Source organism: Amblyomma mixtum, chromosome 7, assembly GCF_055824585.1.
Source record: "Amblyomma mixtum isolate Tamu chromosome 7, ASM5582458v1, whole genome shotgun sequence".
NCBI classification, from domain to species: Eukaryota; Metazoa; Arthropoda; class Arachnida; order Ixodida; family Ixodidae; genus Amblyomma; species Amblyomma mixtum.
Window position 1 is genome coordinate 31,700,924 of NC_143018.1, and position 20,035 is coordinate 31,720,958.

Here is a 20,035-nt window from a genome sequence, read left to right on the forward strand (position 1 = left end):
CAAGAACGCGAAAATACTTCCCTCTGAAATATCAGTAATTCAGATTTATATTTAATGCACACGGGCATTAGGTCGCACGTATCTAGTTATAAAACGTCCGGAGCTTTAGCCCAGCCTTTCAACCCATCTCCAAGATCATGGTGTGACTATTGGCGCACAGCACCACACCAACTTTACTTGAAGGTAACTCCGTGCTGATAGAGCTCCCCACGCTTACTGACTTCACGGTCTGCTTCTGAACATCTTTTCACTGTAGGGACAGTAGTGCTGCAGCTCTTTTACTGAGAGTCCAACGCTGTCGTACAGCTGTCCTTTCATAATCACTTTCACAGATAAATTTCTGCTGCCCCCGGACGTGGGATTATGTGCAGCTCATGCGGGTCACGTAGGAAGAATGATTGGCTTATTCCATGAACGACAGGTGTGCACCATCACAAACTGGGCGGCTGTTAATTCATCCCCTCTATGCGCGGAATTATGCGCAACCCTGCTATGCTATTTGCCCCATCAGCTCTCTCGTAGAGCCTCGTGCAGAAGGTCGTCACAGATTTCATGGCCATGTTCTACATTTTGGAACTATATTTTGAATGTTTTTGTTGCGTTCTCGACTGGCGTCTAGAGTTCGGTTTCGACAGCGCATCGGGAGGCTGTCGAATAAATTCGGTACTTAATTCGACTTGTTCTGCCTCTTCTGTACAAACCGTTTTTTTTACCCATATTTTGTAAGAACTCGCTTGAGCTTTCACGCCTTCTAGTGCAGCGTCACAACGGCACCCTTGACAAACAATTCATCCTCACGCATGTGAGGATGAATGTTTCTCAGGCACGCACATGGAGAGAGGTTAGCTTAAAAATCGCGGTTTAAGCCCTGTTACGGCCAACTTCCACATTTAGCTTCCGTTAAGTGTCATTAGTCAAGAAGAGCGACACCTTTAACTACGTTCCGTTGTGGCCAGGACGACAGCCATATGCATAGCAGGTCTTCGCATCTTTTGCAGCACTTGCACATAACATAGCAGTCGCAACACGCGAAATGAACGGCAAAAACGAGGTGCTATTCTTTCAGGATAGCACTGCCTGACTGCTGCGGCTCTTTTCCCTGATCTTTCTGAATGGTGCCCTTGGACGACACCTGGTACCACAACCGCTCGCTTCTGGCATCGTACAAAGCTCCTCGCCAGCGTTGCGGCAAAGCTTCATGACCAGTGAAACAATTCCCGACTTTTAATCGGAATTAGATCTGCCAAGTCCACATTTACTGCAGAACTCGGGAGCATCGGGAGAAAATACTATTTTCCTAATCTGCCAGGGCTGCCTGCGAGAGTGGTACTATAGCTCGATTCCTGCTACAATGCTGCGATTACTGTGTGACGTTAAACCGCCACAAACCACCAAACATGCTAAAGTACGCTAGCGGACAGTCCGCTGTTCATGTAGCGTCATGAATTGTTCCGCTACATGTGGCAATACACACCGAACAGTTGCTGCGTATTTGACCGTCAGTATTCACGCAATGGCCTTACGGCTTACCATCGCTTTCTGCTCAACAAGAAGTATTTTCGACTGCTCGCGTCGCTATATTACTGTTGCGCAACAACCGTCTACGGATTTCGCGTTATATTGCCCTAATTACAGAGCTAATTTTCTTGCCTCCTTTTCAAATACAAAAAGTTTAATCAGTGTGTCAGCCGAGATCCCTTCCTTGATATTCCATGGTCGAGACTACGGGGCTGGCGACCTTTTCCGTTAAAATGCACCCAAAGCAGAAAAAAAAACGATATAAACTCACCGGACGAGGCGTGAAACAACTGATCAGGTGGCGGAACAATCCACGACGTCACATCAACAGCGGACTGTCCGCTAGCGTACTTTAGCATATTTGGTGGTTTGTGGTGGTTTAACGTCCCAAAGCCACTCAAGGCTATGGAGGGACGCCGTAGTGAAAGGCTCCGAAAATTTCTACCACCTGGATTCTTTAACGTGCACTGACAACGCACAGAACACGGGCCTCTTGAATTTTGCTTCCATCGAAATGCGACCGCCGCGGCCGGGATCGAACCCGTGTCTTTCGGGTCAGCAGCCGAGCGCCGTAACCACTGAGCCACCGCGGCGGTGTACTTCAGCATGTGCCTGGCCATATAAACTATATGCGAAAGACCACTTTTATTTCACATAATCTAAGCGAATGCCATTCACATTTATATCTTTGTTAACGTGAGTGCCGTCCCTTTCTAGTGCGCGCCCTTTTAGCATTTATCTGTTTGTTTCTATGACGGAGGTCTTCCCTCTCTTTTACGGCCGGAACGGCGGGCGCCCCTTTTGTGCTTAAGTCGGGCGGCACGCTTTTCGGGACCGTTCTCGTTCGGCAGCCGAAGCGCGGACCCAGCAAACCTTTTAGCGTTTCTTACAAAGAGCGCCTGCAAGCATGCGCGTCTTCATAAGTACCAGAGTCTTTTGCGCATATTTGTGCGTTTTCGGTCCTTCGAAGTGCATGGCTTTGAAAAGCGCCCTGAGAAAAAAGGAAAGCAGCAGTGTACGCGCAAGAGCGAGGAGCAGTACCTGTGTGTGTGCAGTGCTCGACTGTGCGATATGCGCAACTTTGTCAACATAATTCTAGCCCTGAAAGCTTTCTTTGTAAATACGGCTCTTTGAGTTTTTTTATGTCTATATTGTCTATTATACCATTAGTTTCTGACAATGTCATTGCTTCAAGGCATTTTAGTTTACCGAAACGCTGTAAGACAAGAAGCTTTCGCGATCCTTAATAAGAAAACATTGTTCAGCAATTCAGGACAGCAAGCTGCCGGGCTAGTTGGTGATGCATTTTCCGAAATAAGTTAGCGCAAAAAACGCACAAGGGACAGAATGAAAGGACACATAAGTCATTCACGACTGCTCGTGAATGTCTGATGTGTTTTTTTTTCGGACCCTTGTCCGTTTTTTGCGCTAACTTCTTTTGGAAGATAGTTCAGCAAGATGAGTTGTTTGGCAAGCTGTTTCATTGTAGCGTAAAGATGGGTAACGCAAAAGGAACAATCGCGTGAAAGAAGATGTACATACAGTATACTGCCGCCCTACCTCTATCCTCTCTTCTATCGCTCCCCCCTTTCTTTCCCTCTCCCTGTCCTCTCTTCCTGCTATTCCCGCTAGGCGCAGCTCACGTGTTTAAGGTTTCGATGGCAGATGCCGGGCTAGAAACATCTTTTCCTTCAATTTTTATTTTTACTATCAATAAATTGCCACTGACAACCACAGCAACCAGATGGGACATGCGCGTGTGATTTATTGTTCTTTTTACGCAAGTCATCTTTTGCGCAACTGTGAAAACATAGTTTATTCCAACATCCATAATCGCTTGTTACTATGACCGTTGTTGTTACCGTTGTTTGACCGCGCTCAAAGGTACACAGAAAAGGTGGAGTACCGACCATGGTTTTGGTGACGGTACCAAAGCTCCATTGGTGGAACCTAGTAGAGTAGCAATTTTTTTTCTTTCTCACGCGCGAACAAATTGTCATCATTGCTATCACGGCCTCGTCATCCGGACGCCCCTCTTCCGCCCAAAAAACGTGCGGCTATTCCTTATGTGCCGAAAACCAGTGAGTGCCTCGCCCGTGTATTACGAGAGTATGACGTGCAAGTTGACCATGTTCCTGCCAAGAAAATGCGACAACAACTGATGAACGTCAAAGACCAGTTGCCAAAAGAGCAGTTCCCAGGAGTTGTCTACGCCATCCCTTGCGCAGATTGCAACGGTGTTTACATCGGCGAAACCGGAAGTTACAAGAAGCGCTTACAGCAACATGCTCGTGATGTGCAGAAAGAAGATACCCGCAATAACGCCTTGGCAGAGCACGCGGTGACGAAAAAGCACAATATAGATTGGGACAAGGCAAGAATCACCAAAAAAGAGAAACTGACAACATCACGGCTTCATCTCAAGTCCCTGGTGATGCAGACGACGGCTCACACGCTTAATCGTAACGAGGGCAATCTTAACCCGATTTACGCGCGATCCTTACGGCGATTAATATAGCTTGTAAAGACGAACCCTCTTGGTGTGATTGCATTCTGAACAAGGCCCCCGTTCTGGGCGCCGAAATGTCAATACATTTTTTTCATTTTACTGGTCGGCGTCTCGTTGTTTTGAAATGAACAAATTGTCACGCGGCAATATCGCCTACGTGTCCTTATGCTACACCTAATTCAATTTAAATAACGCTACAGGAGAAGCTTCACGAAATTACTTAGAGCAGATTGTTAAATAGTATAGGAGCATTTATTGATTCTGTCGAAGCCTTCTTTTCTAGAGCCCCGTGTACTGTGCAGTGCCAGTGCACTTTAAAGAACCCCAGGTGGTCTAAATTTCCGGAGCCCTTCACTACGGCGTCCCTCATAGCCTGAGTTGCTTTGGGACGTTAAACCCCAATAAACCAAACCAAACCAACCTTTTATTCTTGAGAAATATAAGATTACGCATTTGTTGTCAAACTGACGTGCAGACTGTGGAAACTTCGGAAGCGAACGCTGCCAAATGAGATAATGGCATGGTGTGGTGTGGTACATGCGATGTAACGTCGCGATTGACACATGGGTTATGAGAGACGGTGTAGTGAAGAAATCCGAGTCAATTTCGACCACATAAGATTCTAAACATGCACTGACATTGTACAGCGCATGGGCATTTTTGCAGTTCGCCTCCGTCGACGATGCGGCTGTCGCAGCTGGCCTTCGATCACGTGACTTTGGAAGCAGTAGCCGAACGCTAAAGTCACTAAGTCACCACGGTTGCTGGGATTCTATAGAAAGACCAATTTTGTACTGGCTCCTTGAGCCAGTGGACGCCTGAATGGCGCTAGTAGGTACGTGGAGTGATGTGAGACATATGTGGGCTGCATGCGTTGCGCTGACAACGTTGGGGCACACACGCGGCACTGCTGCAATAGGACGCAGCGTTCATTGGATGAGCAATCTCTCGCGATCAACCATTAACTGCCACCTGCCAGGGTGGCAGGGTGGGTGAGCTGTCTATCCAGTGTACGGAATGCACTCAACGTTACAGACGCCAAGCCGCTTATAGTTGTCCGATACACCATAGCTAGCGCTCAGTAACCACGTTCAGCAGTAGTTGAACCACACCGTTTTTCTTCTTTTTTTTTTACAGTGAACTTTGATGAAAATTAGAAAGGCTCTGGTCGTATGCAGCGCAGTTTTGTTTCACTGGATACAAGTGGGGTCAAAGGTTTGACATGAATGTTTGCAGGTGCTTTATGAAAGCCAAAGTCTGACCAAGCCTTACAGAAAGGAGCGTCGCCGCCGATATGTGAAGCTTCGAAAAATTTTCCTGCCATCCATAAGTACTTGTGACTATACTATTGACTTTGAGCAGGTTCTACACTGAAGTGGCTTGTTACCTGTGGGAACGCAAGAGCTGGCTTCAAAGCACACGGTTTTATTTGATGACTCAGGCTCAAATCGACAACGCAATATGCAGCTGATCGCATAGTGTTCCCTCAAGGACATTGGATACTGAAAATGCACACAGAAATTAGATTACATCCTTGATTAAGTATGCAGCAGTTGGCGATGAAGGAGGACAAACGGAGGAAGGTTTCTTGAGAAGAAGACAAGCCATTGTTTATTCATCTTGCGAAGGAGCGACTTGATGCACACCCAAACGCATGCGTTCAAGAAGGGAAACCGTTGCAGAAGCGTTTACATCGGAGGCTCTGGTAAACAACAGACACTGCTTTACATTGATAAAAAAGCACGCACACAGACACGCACACGCAGAGTTTAGTAGGTATGAACAACAAGAACGCGAGCCCTAGAAGCATCGCATGCACAGTTTAATAAGAATTCTGTGAGGTTTTGTGAACACATGCAGGCACTCAAATCTCTCTGACTAGTCTGCAGCGGCACTTACGTAGAAGACAATATGGCTACGAACCCATTGAGCTGAAGGGGAAGTTCGTTCCGACTTTGAAAAAGCAATCATTATATATTGAAACATGCGTTTCCGTTTTACCTCAATAAACCCCCGGCGCAACCAAGTTCACCTGTGCAGTTTGAAATCTCACAGCCTGTGTCCTTAATTTAATTTACTATGCTATTCGAAAGTAATAAACCGTGAACTGTCAAGGAAACTGGTGTTTAAAGGGACACTGAGGAGAAATTGAAGTTGGCTTGTATCGACAGAATACCAGCTCCTGATTACAAAAACGCCACTCATACTGACAACAAAGCTCTTGTAACATAGAAAAGAGCAAGAACCAAAATACAGGTACCGCCGCCACAGGCCAAACTCGCAAGTACAAGCGTCATGACGTCATATAACAAAACAGTGTTGCTAGAACCAATGGTTCTAGCAACGCTAGGACACGAGAAGCACAAATCACTGAGGCGCAGCCAATGCATGCGCAAATCTCCTTGACATCGCCAGATGGCGCCACGTGCCGGGCAGCTACGCGCTCGCCTGAAGCATCGGGACCAATCAGCGCCTGCTCGCCGGCGTTAGGCGGGCTCCCGGTATTCCGCTAGCGGTATCAAGGTACACGGTATGCTAAAGGTGTCTATTTGCGAGAACTTCGTTGACGACTTCGAGAACGAGATCCATCGTAACGCTCGCAAAACGCCGGTGCAAACGTAAGCGAAGCGACTGTAGCGACGGCCGCAATAGCCGATAGATGCCTTCAACGTGCGGCCGGCGGTAGCTTTCTTTTCGGCTGCTGCTAGGCCGCACTGCTGGCCGCCAGAAATCACGGAGTCTGCATCACGTCATGTTTCACGACACTTAGTCCTCTGTCGTCATAGCCGAATCCCAAGTTTGAATCACAGCGGCGGGAAAAACCTTTTCAACTTCGAATCCAAATTTCTTAGAAATAAATGCATTTTTCGCTGCCGGCCAAGTGGCAACAAAGCCATGACATGCCGAACTATCGGATTTTGCTATAAAAAATATATTAATAGTGCTCTCCTCAGTGTCCCTTTAATGTTGACAAGGCAGACATTGGAAGCGATCGGAAAATATTAGGAATAAATACTACAACCGAAAGCATCATGCGAATCTCACAGCTAAATATTTAACATTACCGATGAAATAGAACTTTGCCAACCACATCAATAAATTCTTTAGTGACTGATGGCTGGGGTTTGTGGAATGAAGCTACCGCGAACGACATCACAGTCTTGAGTACCATAAAGCCCGCACAGCACAGTCAGCTAAACACCAGTGTTGCTAACGGCGCAAAGTGGGCGTTTCCAAACTGATATTTTTTTACGAAAACGTAGTTCTCGAATACAACAATATTTAAATGATATCTATTACCTTTAAGTTAAGATTATGTTTTGTTTTTGCTTAATTTTCTTCAGCCGGGAGCAATTTTCATGTTCAGGAAATTGTGAATCATATATGTTGGTTTTTGGAAGGAAAGCTAGCTAATAATAAGGTGTAACAGCCGTGTCTATTAGGTATACGTTTGTGAAGCGTAGGACCGAGTCTATCACACTCTGCCAGTAAGGTGGCTATGGGACTAATAAAGCTTAAAGCGCAGACAACCGAGAGCCTGTGAACTGCATTCCAAATTCTCGCTAGATACCTGAACGAAGCTAAAAAAAGCATAATTGATTTAAAGTGCAGAGCTGTAATCTTGCGAGTTTGAGTGCAGTTTTTATTTAGTTCATAAATTATCCGCCTAAAAAATGGCGTTAGTGTGACTTTTTGGACAGACCTCGAGTTTTATTTCGTAATAAAGCTTTAGACAGCCACTAGCATGCGATAAAACTAGAAGTTGTAAACTTCGTCCATACATAAAACCAATATCATACTGATTACACTCTTGCGAAATGCCCGCAACTCAACTAACGCTCTTACGTAAAGTCAACTTCTATTAAAAGATACACTTAAACGCCCAACTCGCTATAGCTTAAAAAAATTATCAATGCTTTTAGCACCTTTTTTTGCTGCAAAAATAATATTTCAAAGCTCTGAAATGTTGTAGTTTATTGCAGTTTCTTATAAATAGCAAAGTGGACAAGAAGAAAGAGCTTCCATTATTCGTAATCTTTTTTTTGTCGCAAGTACGACCAAACCTTGCGAAGCGTTTCTGTAATTAGGACATGTCGGCATTTCCTTAAAATCTGTAAAGCTGAAACAAAGTTGAGGCCCTTCTGTAGCTTCTTATAACGCGTATTATAATTGTAAACCCCTGCGACGTATTCTGGTTTCCCATCAAGAAAGCTCTCCTTTGCATAAAGAATTTAATTGAAGTGGCAGGTGAGAGTTGCTACGGTTGATATTCTGTACTGTGCAATAGTAGAAAGAGACAGTGTCATTGGTCATTCGCTTTCAGTGTTTTCCGTCATTAAACTTTTCTTCTTATTCTTAGCTTTAGGACTTCTTTAAAAGGCATTAGTTACTCATATCAAGAAGATTGCCCACAACTTATTTGCTACCGCGGTCAAGATTGCTTCATGAAAGGACTCAGTTTCCTCACAGCACCAAGGAGAAGAGCACAGCAGGTTTGACACTTCGACTTCTGAGGTTGTAAGAAAAAAAGATTTGACGGAACCTTTTAAACCGACAAGTTTCGCCTGAATCCTCACAGCTGCTCTTAACATCTCCCAGTGGTCAACGCTATTTCCTAACCAGCACATCATAATGAATTAAAGAGGAAAACTTTTGTAAAAGATAAAACGTAAGAGCGGTTATAGCTGATCTAGAAAAAAAAGAAGGAAAGTAATTGAATGTGCTATATTTTTATACTCAAAATTATTCAACAAAGCAGAATAGAGAGCCGTCTACGTTATGGGTGCCACATAGTGGTCTATAAGCCATATTTATATGTGAACTATGTACTCAAGGAGTAATTACCAACTAGGTTACACCAAAGCGAAGCTAAACGACGACAAAGGAAAATTATAGAGCGTTCAACAAAAATTTCGTAGGTAAAGAAAAGTTGGTCCCGGTCTGGGGTCAAATGTTTCTTCAACTACGAAGTATCTGGGAAAGCTGTATGGCTTTAGTTGTTGCCGTATGGCTTTGATTGGGCGGAAACTATTGAGTAATAACTCTTACAATTAAATCGACTAACTCTCGGTGCATTCGCCTAATTATTGAACCAATTGAACTGGAAAATGCCAGATAGAAAAACTTCAAACTCCAAAATTGAAAAATTATGATGGACTAAGTAGTGATGTCAAAATAAACCACTGCTGCCAGTTTCTGCACCTCAAGCTAAGGGTTACGTTCACGCAGGACGGATTAACTTTAAGGGTCAAGCGATACCCTACTTAAGAACGGCACTAGTGTCCGGGCAACAAAAAAGCCGAAAGCTTGTTGCATACCCGCAAGTGATCGCCGGGACCTCATGAGATCTTCCTCACAATCACGTCTACCTTGCATCTAGCCTCTTTTGAAGCCTTTTTTAGGTGTAAATTTAATAATGCAGCTTATTTGTAAGGTAGTCTCAAAAAAACCATCCAGGAGGGTACGCCAATATACATAATGAAGAGGCGCTTTCGCAGAAACAGTGGCACGTTGGAACGAAGCTTAGTAACCCCTTTTCAAAGTTCGGGTACTAGCACCAAGCTCTCACTTTACGGCGGTAAAAGCCTATTGTCATTGAGGTAAAAGAACTAGAGAGGAAATGTTAAATATGCAGGGAGCCATAGCGAGACAAGCTCTCTTGGAGCCACTTCCTTCTTTCTTTCACCAGGCGCGACAAAGTCGGCCCCGCTAGAAAGCCAGGATTCGGCTGTGGTCGATCAGACACCCGCCAGTTCATCACAAAGGGCCGACTATCGCGTTTTTGTATTTTACGAGTATATTTCAACACGCACACGTGACGCTCTCTTTCTGGGATTTTTCCTTAATCCATAATACAACAAGGAGCGGCTGTAACAAGCGACAACACCCAGTGCCCTGAATAGTGCGTTTAGTAGATACAAGACAAGACATACAAGACAAGACCTTAACGGTGACATTTTGTCATTGCTCTGTAAGCAGCTGTTTTCTTTTTCAGCAGTTCGATAAGTACTCGCAGGCGCTGAGACAGTGTCTAACTGTCGGCAATCACTGTATTGTAACATACAGTGCTCACAAGGAAATATCTCAGGTGGCTACTTTAAAGGGCAGCCGCGTGGGTAGTGATAGATAAAAATGCATTTTTTTTTACTTTACGACACATCCGTTCTCTGATACGAAGATATCAGCTTTCATCCATGCACAAAAGACGTTTCTCAAGAGTACCTGAAGCAGTGCCTTTCTGTTACCGACAGACTTGATGAGAAAGACCCCTATGTTCAGGAATGACGCCATCCTAAGACATGATTCATTAGACATGTAATCTAAGTACAAAGAAGAAAAAAAACGCATCAGGCCGGCAAGGGTATCTTCACTGAACTTATTACAGTTGAGTCTTTGAACGCGACTAAGTTCCAGATCCAGGACCTTACACTTGCTTTATACTCATTTTGATGTTCGCAAACGTATCAGTGAAGGTTTATCTTTACAGAGATTTGGAGTGCCTAGTTCTGCTGCAATGAACAGCTGACATTCAGATGTTGCCTTCTCTCGAGGGCTTACAAGAATAGTCAATATGTATATATATCTGTAAACTATGGTATAATCACAGAGCGGTACCAGTGTTTACAACACGAACATGAACAGGTGAGGCTCCAACTTTAAACCACTTCTGTGCTGATCCAGCAGTTAGCTACGCTTTACAGATACATAGCAAGCACTAGTTGTCCTGCCTAGTATAAAGAGTAAAAAGGAACTCGCGAAAAACTGTGAGAGCTGAGATGACAGAAATAACTTTTTCGCGAATACAAAAGAAGGGAAAGTTATACATAAATATGATAAGAACAAGGGCACAAGTTCCCACACGATCGGAACATGGCACGGGAGTCACAAATGTTGCTGATGTTGAACTCCGTGGCGGGGCCCGTGGATGAGATGGCCAGCCTGGGGCGTTCCTTGGCTAACGTTTGAGTTGAGCGATTTGGACATGGCGTGGAATGATGAGCGGCTCCTAAAGCGAAACCTGTGATTTCGACAGAACAGCACATCGGCCATGCACTGCCGAAAGTTCTTTGAGAACAGAGCGTACAGGAACGGGTTCATGCCCGAGTTCATGTACAGTACGAGGTTCGTCACCACGGTCAAGATGGCGGCCGCCGGACTGGAGCCGTTGTACTCCTTCGACCAATGCTGCCAGAGCTTTCGCGCGTGGAACGGAAGGTTGCACAGGGCGAAGCTGAACACAACGGCCACCAAGAGGCGGATCACTTTACGCCGAGGTCGCAGCGCTGAAGCCGCCGCGTTGTTGGTGTAGTGGAAGGTCTTCACGGGAGCTTTACGCACTGGCGCGCTGGCTTGCGCGCTGCTGCAGCGGTTGCAGTTGGCCGTCCTGCCCGCATGCTGGCTGTCGACGATCCTTTGACTTGCATTCGGGTAGGCGACGGTCAACGTCACGGTCGACGAAGACTCCCTCGCGTTACGCGATGCCGTGACGAAAGTTTGAGCGTACTCTAGCTTGGAGCCGGATGTAGGTGACTCCGAGTCATCCGAGCAAGACCGGCACAGGGCTGGCGGGGTTCCAGGAGGCGTTTGCTGAGCTTGCGTCGCTTTCTGGTGGCCCTGAGTCACCACGGAGTTGAGGGCAACCTGATGGTTCTGGTTGTGTGTCTGCGCGATGTGGTTCTGAGGATGGGACACGATGGCTTGGCTGTGCCACAGCTGGTAACAGATGATGGTGTAGAGCACGCTGATGATGATGAGAGGCACGAGGAAACAGACCACGAAGTTGACCAGGTCGTACGTCTTGGAGTCGTAGAGTGCTCTCTGGAGGACGCAGAGGGCCTCCCTCTTGTCGTCCACCACGGCCTCGACGGTGCCGTACATGACGATTCTGGGGCTGCAGTAGGCGGCGCTGACGAACCATACTGTGACGATGGTTACCCGCAGCCGTGTCATCGTCACAACCTGGGGGAGAGATTAAAATGTATGGTGTTCTGCCACTGCACTGTTGAAAATACTCTTAGAACACGTCGGAACCTTTCTGATTTAGTGGAGGTTCTGTTTTCTAGGTATGTAGGAAAGTAATTCTCAAAGCTATAAAGTGGGATCCACGGAAGAATCTATAGAAGATTGGGCTGATGATTATGTTCAGAAGTTATAGGAAATTACTGGTGATGTAATTTCCCGACTTTCTAAATTTTTTTTTTGCTGATTTCTGTCGCTGAAGTTTACGTACTTGCATCCTAAACTACAGATTGACTACCCGTATTAAGTGCTTGCACAGAATATCCGCGTATACACACTACACCTCCTCCCCACCAACCGCCTTTAACGAAGTATAAAGAGAAAACATCAGAACGCCTGTATATTTTCATGTCAGATAAACAGTAAAGACAATATAATATATCACTTATTTCTTTCTAAAAAACAAAACGAAGTTAAAATCTTTTAGATCGCGTTTGCTAAGCCTCATCCATTTTTAGCCACATTTTTGTTTCGAAAACGTGTCTACGGTGAAGTCGCTGGCATTACGTCGACTTCAGAGCGGCAGCTACTCCGACGTCGCAATGGAAACTCTGGTGGGCAATCATTGTAAATGAAGCACGACGAGGAAGTTTTAAGAAATCCATAGAGAGTAGAAAACCACCTCACATTTTAAGGAATTTAACAGAATGAATCTTAACGAAACAGATATATCTAAAAGAAAGCAATTTTGTTAGCCGCAAAACTAACAACCTTAAAAAGACACCTGAAAATCTGAAGGATCATCAGAAAGAAATGAGTGAAAAGCAGGTTGAAAGAAAAGGGCCTATTTGCCGCTGACATAAAAAGTTCAGGGCACAGGTAAGTGTTTAAATGAAGAAATAGTCATAACTCTCGAATATTGATTCCAATGATAGGAGTAACTGAATATGAAATCGAAATAGCGTAAGGTATCTCGGCATTGTCGCGCTGAAAATTTTGGACCATAAGAAAATTTCCGAACAGTTAGGTAATCCTTGAAAATGTAACTTTGAGGAAATAGTGACTTTAGGGAAACAAAAATAAATGCAGCCTAGTGATAGTGGGACCTGCCTTGTAGAAAAGGCTTTATACAGTTATGATCCTAAAAGGAGACAGGTCCACAGACGCACCTGCTTGTTCAACATGGGGTGCACGATGGCCAGGTACCGCTCGGCGCAGATGACGGTCAGGATGAGGATGGAGGCCGTGTAGCTGAGGCCGTGCACGAAGAAGTACATGCGGCACAGGAAGTCCCCCAGCACCCACTGCGGGGTCAGGTAGAAGAAGAGGTTCTGGTACACGCAGAACATGGCCACGCACAGGTCGGCCACCGCCAGGTTGGTCAGGAAGAAGTTGGTCGTCGTGCGCATGCGCCGGTTCATGATCACCACGCAGATCACCAGGAGGTTGCCTGCGACCGGACACGTCACCGAGTTTCACTGCTATCGTTCAGTTGAAAGAAAGGAGCGCATAACGTTCTATTTTTACGGTATGAAACTTCATATAAGAGCGAGAATGAGGGCACGTTGGCTTCAGAAAATCTTCGAGCGAGCGTTTGCACCCAAGATACGTTTTCACTTGAAAGCAACAAAACTCCTGAATATTTCAATCATCCCAATGTGTCCTGTAAGGCTGCACTGTTATGTTTTACGGATTGAGAAACGGAACTGCCTTTAATCAAGCATTATAAAAACTGCCACCACATACACAACACATATAGTTTATGGTAATATTCTATTGTGAAGCAAGAGCTTGACAAGCCACGCCAGCTGTATGATGCTAATCAATCGACCTATCAAGTCAATCAATCAATCAATCAATCAATCAATCAATCAATCAATCATTCAAGTTTGGTGTTTTGTTCTTTATAAAATCAATCATAAACTGTCGATGTTGCGTTGCAGGGTTGAAGGTAAACCTGCTTGTCCTCATGGTCCATTCAGAGCATAGAACCTGCGAATGACGCACTACCGGCTATCCGTACCTGTTCTACGGAGTCATAAGGTAAACAGGTGTCGCGACTGTGGAATGCTAGAGATCTCTTGCACAATATTATATTGCATTATAGTTTTCGCACTGGTGACCTTGAAGCCAAATATTCCAGAAAGCGAACCAGATGCCCCTAACTGCCCTGCAATATTGCGCATAAACCGGTGAATTCCGTCTTTGTATCTGTAAGAAAGTTATATTTAGAAGCAAAAGAAACCCGATCGTCAGCACTGATAGGAAAAAAAAGTAGATGACTGCTCAATTTACCAAATCTAAAAGCATACTAGTTTTAAGATGTTCATATTTCATCCAAGAATGACAGCCGACTAAAACACTACCGGTTGTTATATCAGGATGCTGAAAGACCCCGTGTAACTGCAGCAAGCAAGGAATCCGAACACATTTTAGTTCTTCGGTATAAGGTTGAGCCATACCTAGTCCTCAGCACTGGCACTTGTGGTGATGCTGGTAGCGGTTTCTTAAAGATAGGAAAAGTTAATCTAAAAGAGGGTAAAAAATCATTGCTTATCGAGCCTCTTATGGTGCGGCACGCGCAACTGGATTCATCGATGTGACCGCGATGGTAATTTTGGCTTCAAGTCTGCACTCTGCAACGTGCCAGACTTGTGGCGAAGAATTTCATCACACCGGATGTGATACTGCATGTTCTCATTGCACCTAATTGGACAAAGCCGAGGTCCAGTCGGTGCAAAGACAAGTGTCGCCATTCTCATGAAGCTCTTGACCTGTGGTGAAGGCACTACGAGCCATCGCATTCAAGTAACAACCTAGTTTGGTGGTCATGGCTTTGAAAGACTAGAAGAGGCGAAGTTATGAACAATGACGCAGCTAAGACTCTTTAAGCAGCTGTTCGCAGAGGGTGTATAGCAACAACGGCAGCAAGTCCAACTCAAATGGGAGGATAACAGGTCCTTCAATGCCGCTCAATTCGACCTTGAACCGGGTAATCCTGTAAGACATGAAGCGAAGTTTTCAATGGACGGCGAAAATTTCCAGTTCAGTTTTACTGCGATAGCACTCGATACAACCGCAATCTGCAATTTGCTTCACGTTGGTATCTGGCCGCTGGGAAAGAACACACCTGCATTTCTTAAACAATTCATGTATCATCTAGAAAAAACTGGCAAGTCAGTGCAGCACGTGCATAAATATGGGAGTTCCTACTTCGAATTCCATGTGCTTCATTGCATGTTAGTAATTATTTCACCTCTATTGCCAAACACTCACGAAGAAGAAGCTCATGCGGCTGCCGTAGCGAAAGCACACTGAGCTGCCTAAGAGAAACGTAACGACTTAAATATTCACGTTTCACGCGTTAAGTGTGGCGCAAGGGTAACGCAACCTGGCCAACCCGTCCCGCAAGAACGAGTAAATCCGCCTAAATATTCGGGCGAATTCATTACTTTCATTCGTTTTATTTTCCCGCAGGGCGTTTTTATGCATAAATCTAAATGATTACACCATGATGTTGCGCAACATGCTCCTTTCCCTCAGCATATTCTGTCATTTTTTCTTAAAATAAGCCTCTTCACTACCACAAGACCTCGTAACGAGTTTTCGCAGCTTGCAAAGTCTTTCTCAGAAAACCTGTCATTTCAATGCCCTTCATCACGTATTAGCATTGTGAAGAATTTTCTGGCCGGAAAATCGCACCCAGATGTCCGAAGCAGCGAGAGTAGAAACCTTTGTGCGAACAAGGAAAATAAATTGGTACGTCATAATGATGGCTCCATAGCCGGATGTTGTGACCAAAAATAAATGAGATTTTAATGCTGGAATGGGAGGAAAAGAGGAATATATATTAGGAGAGAGGCATTCCAAAGCATTTATCCTTCTCTGCGCATACACGCAGAATACATTAATCTGTTTCTTTCTTCGTAAAACTAAAAAAGAGGAAAAAAGTGAAGCACAGCACATTTTTTTTTTTTTTTCAGAATTCCACGAAGGTTCGCTGTTGCGGCAATACTGCGATGAAAGCCGGTTCACTCGAATGCACAGGAACTCTACGCTTTAAGCACGGAATGCACTAATGAAAGGAAAACTTTTAGGAAATCGGAACTTCAATAGCGAAAATTCTGGGTGCCAGGAGAACAAAAGACGACTTCTAAAAATAGCTTTCAGGGAATTAATATTTTCGTGCCTTTAAATGCAATTTAGTGTCGTTGCCCTAGTGGAGTAACGCGCACAAAACTGGTGATTGTGAAAGAAGTCGAAATTTATTCACATGGGGGTGAAATTCATAGAAAATTACTAACAGCAGACCATCAATGCGATTATCTGTAATCTAATGCTAGCGCTAAGACCGTCACACGTTTCTTTTTTTTTTTAAAGAAAACTTAAAGTCAACTTTTAGTAGGATGGCCTCGCTCGGTCTGCAACGGTCGCAGCAGTCGGCTGCTGCCGAGCAGCGGTCCCATCTCTATTCGATGGGAGCCTGTCCTTAGCTTCCTTGGCTTATACCTCTGCCTGTTATTTAGGCGGCCAGGGGTGATACAAAGTTAGATAATTGCCACCGTGAGACACCTAGTTAACTAAATCGATTAAAGAACTTTATGAGTGCAGTGAATGGGTATGTTTATATTGGAAACTAAGAGGCAACCCTATTTGAAAACAGTTACATTTGGTACAATTCTCCTAGCCCGCCTGTGTCACGAGATATTCGCGCCCAAATTTAAAACTCGATCCGCGGAATTGAACACGCAGGGCGGTGACAATGTGCGCGAAACACCTCCCGGTGTGAGGCCGAGCTTTGTCTACCAATGACGTAGAGCAACCGGTGGAGGAGACAACTATTCCCGTATCACTTTAGGCTATCGAATTCGAAGAAAATCCAAACGAGACAGCTGCGTCACATTGGGGACGCGTTTCTCACTGACTGCTACCGTCTTGCATGCGTAAATATACGAAAACAATGGAAAGTTTGAGGGCGATATCTTGCATCACGCGTGCTATAGAAGAACTCTACAAAAGGGAGTAGAGTAGTATACAACAGCGACTGCCTGTATGTTTCGAATATAAACATTCGCGCTAGCCGTAGTGGCTATAAAGTTTTTAAATATAGTTTAGCTAATTATGTTCCTGATGGTGACAATTATCATCTCACTTTGCGTCGCCTGGTCGCATATTTTGTGTGCTGAAGTGGATTTCACGCACCTCTCAGTGCCTAAGTTTAAAAAATCTGTAAAGCTTAATTTTGATCGCCCTGCATAAAAAGTGCATGGCTTATTATGATGGCCCCGCCTTCAATGTTAAACATACAGTGGGTATTCAATGATATATATATACATATGTTATAAAGTTGCATTCAAACCACACTGCCGTGAAGGATAATGAACTACCCCGGACATGTTCCGTTTAGATTATCCCTCTTTTTACTCACGAGTTTTCGTAAAAAACTCCGCTGCTTATGTACACGGGCAGTGCACACTGTTCCTCCTTGCACTTTTGCTGTGCAGTTTGCCACACACGACTGCGTGACGATTCTGCTTTGGTACGGTTAGCTCGAGGCCCGGGGCTCAGGCTATGTGCACAGGGTAGTCACGTGATACTCGTGAGGTGTGAATCCATGAAGGGTGGACATCAAGGGCTGGGCACCAGCCTGCCCTTGGTCATACATCGTTGCGCCGATCCTCGACGATCACAATTGTGACAGTTGGGCCTGGAAGTTTCACTTCAATAACTAGCGCTTTGGAATAATTTAGCAGTTCTGACGATTTGCTTACTTTCATTTCCTTTAGCAGTTTTAATGGTATCGTTCTCCCCTCATTCGAGGGTTAAAAAACGCCATGCTATCATCTGTCCATAATCGCAGCACAGGCATGCCTCCCTTTTGCGAAGTTGGGGAAAGACATATTTTCACTGGGCTAGGACTAAACCCCACATTCATGAAAAAAGTCTTTGTTCTTCTCGAACTTCTGCATCGGAATGTGAGAACCCTGCCAAGGTGTATATATACCTATAGATCAGGATGCCGAAATGCATCTGGTTACGTCCGAGAATATGGTTACTACACAGTTGATCTGCCACCTGCTACGGTGGCAGGTCAACTGCGTCATCAACGTCAACGTCGTCCGAAGCTGCCACGGTGGGAAAGTTGTGATGACGTCAAAAGGTCACGTAATTTAGATGGCGTGTAGCCGATCTGCTTCTCAGCTCAACCCGCCGGTGCCGCCGCCGTCGACGCCGGATTTACTGCACAATGGGAGCCGTGCCTTATATGCACGCATAAAACGACTGTAATAAAACCTTGTGTCGTGTATCTATTGTGCTTCATCCATGCCATGCAAACACACACAACGAACAGAATACACTTGATATAACCCTTTACTCACATACCAACATCATGGATGCCAAAGCCTAATCATGATATTTCAAAACAATGCCCGCAAAGAGAGAGCGCACCTATTTCGCCTTTGGCCGAACTACGCAAATCGACCATCATTATTTTTTTACAAAGTAAGGCATAAATATCAACTTCAGCGACTGTTTCAGGCCTACTATTCTAAACAGTGAAGAAAAAAAGAAGTCAGTAAAGGTGCGCATGATAGATGACGAAGGGGGCAGAGAAGGGGAGATGAATGCGAGCACCCGAGCAGCGCAACCTCAAAGACGATGAAAGCTTTGGAATCCTTATTTCTCGCAAAAGAACCAGTTTAGGCAATGTGAGCGGACGAACATTGTGGAGAAAACAGAGCCACCGGAAAGTTCGTAGCCGATATCGTCGAAAAGAGCAGGTGCTAGTATTAAAGCTACAGGAAATGTGTAGCACATTGTAGGACGGCTTCCTCCCCAAGACGCTCGCTTGCAGAGTATGGTGTGGTGCTCCGCTGGTTCGACGCGTCCGGAGGCACTGGTGTTGACCCAGGAGTCGCTTAGTCCCGTTCTTTCATAAAAATACACTGATGGTCCTACGGCGCGAACTTTTTTACCGATGCTAAGCAGCGTTCTTTTAAAAACGCACCGAGTCCCTTCCAAGGGAAAGAGAAGACAGCTTAACCCAATCCGAGGCGCATAGACACCATAAACCTCTTGTCCTTCCGTCAAAGCGCAAATTGTTCTGGCGGAGCCGGTTCAGAGCGATGTGATAAGGAATCCCCGTTACATGCCGGTAACCCGAGGAATGTTCACAGTCCGTCGAGAAATTTCCAAATACCGCACAATGCGCTTCGGGAAGTTTGTTGCGTGTCAGCTGTAACGCGTGCCCTCACTGAGATACTTTTCGGTCGAAAAGTCGCGAAATATTGGGGCTCAAGTTTGCCGTGGTTTTCAGACCGTGTTCGTCCAAATCTGCTAAGAATGAGCTCTAAAAGGCTTACAAGTCTTTGATGGGGTGTAGTACACTTCACGACCTACCCACCGTGGCTTAAAAACAAAGCCTTTGTGCTCTGCACTTTGGATAAAAGGCTGCAAATTCCAGTTCCTAGATGGGAACGAACAAGTGCAGATACGTAAGCAACATAAAACAATCTTTGCTTGGTTCTGAAGATTTGCGTCTTTGCTGCATAATTAAGTCACATACTTCACGTTGCAGCCTAGCGGTATCTGGTTATGAGCCAAGAGCTTCCGGAACGAAATTGGTTGTACGTACAAGCGTAGAACATCTCTGATTTTACGCAATTGTGCTGTGTGCTTACGGCGTGGCAAACACACGCAGTCTAAGTCTTCTTTTCACTTTACTCAAGAACATTCCGCATTGCAGAACTGCCGTCGTGCAAGCAGCGCCTGCGCTCAGCCTGTTTATGTAGCAACGATTCTTTTAACTCAGCGGTTGGCAAGTGTAATAATATCAAGCTGTCCCTTTAGTGCCTTTGATTATGTTCCTATTGCAGTTTTAAAGTGCAGCATAATTGCGATATTCCTGCACGAACCCTGACAAACTTCGTCCTTAGCCAGTAAAAGAAGGCACACCTGATGTGTCATAAGCTATGGCACTAACTGCTTAAAACTACATATCTGAAATCACCCTATCACCACTCGCGCAGGATCAATCATGAGAAATGT

At 45.1% G+C, this 20,035-nt stretch overlaps 1 protein-coding gene across 1 annotated transcript in view; it reads right to left on the reverse strand.

Moving 5' to 3' along the window:
* Nucleotides 1–5,611: 5,611 nt before the first annotated feature.
* LOC149335555 (trissin receptor-like) overlaps nt 5,612–20,035 on the reverse strand; it is a 311,374-nt gene continuing 296,950 nt past the window's right edge. The window contains exons 5-6 of the mRNA XM_089552170.1: nt 13,156–13,436; nt 5,612–11,986 (exon numbers count right to left, since the gene is read on the reverse strand). Of these exons, the coding sequence (XP_089408296.1) occupies nt 10,910–11,986; nt 13,156–13,436 (1,358 nt within the window). The 3' untranslated portion in view covers nt 5,612–10,909. The remainder of the gene's footprint in view (nt 11,987–13,155; nt 13,437–20,035) is intronic.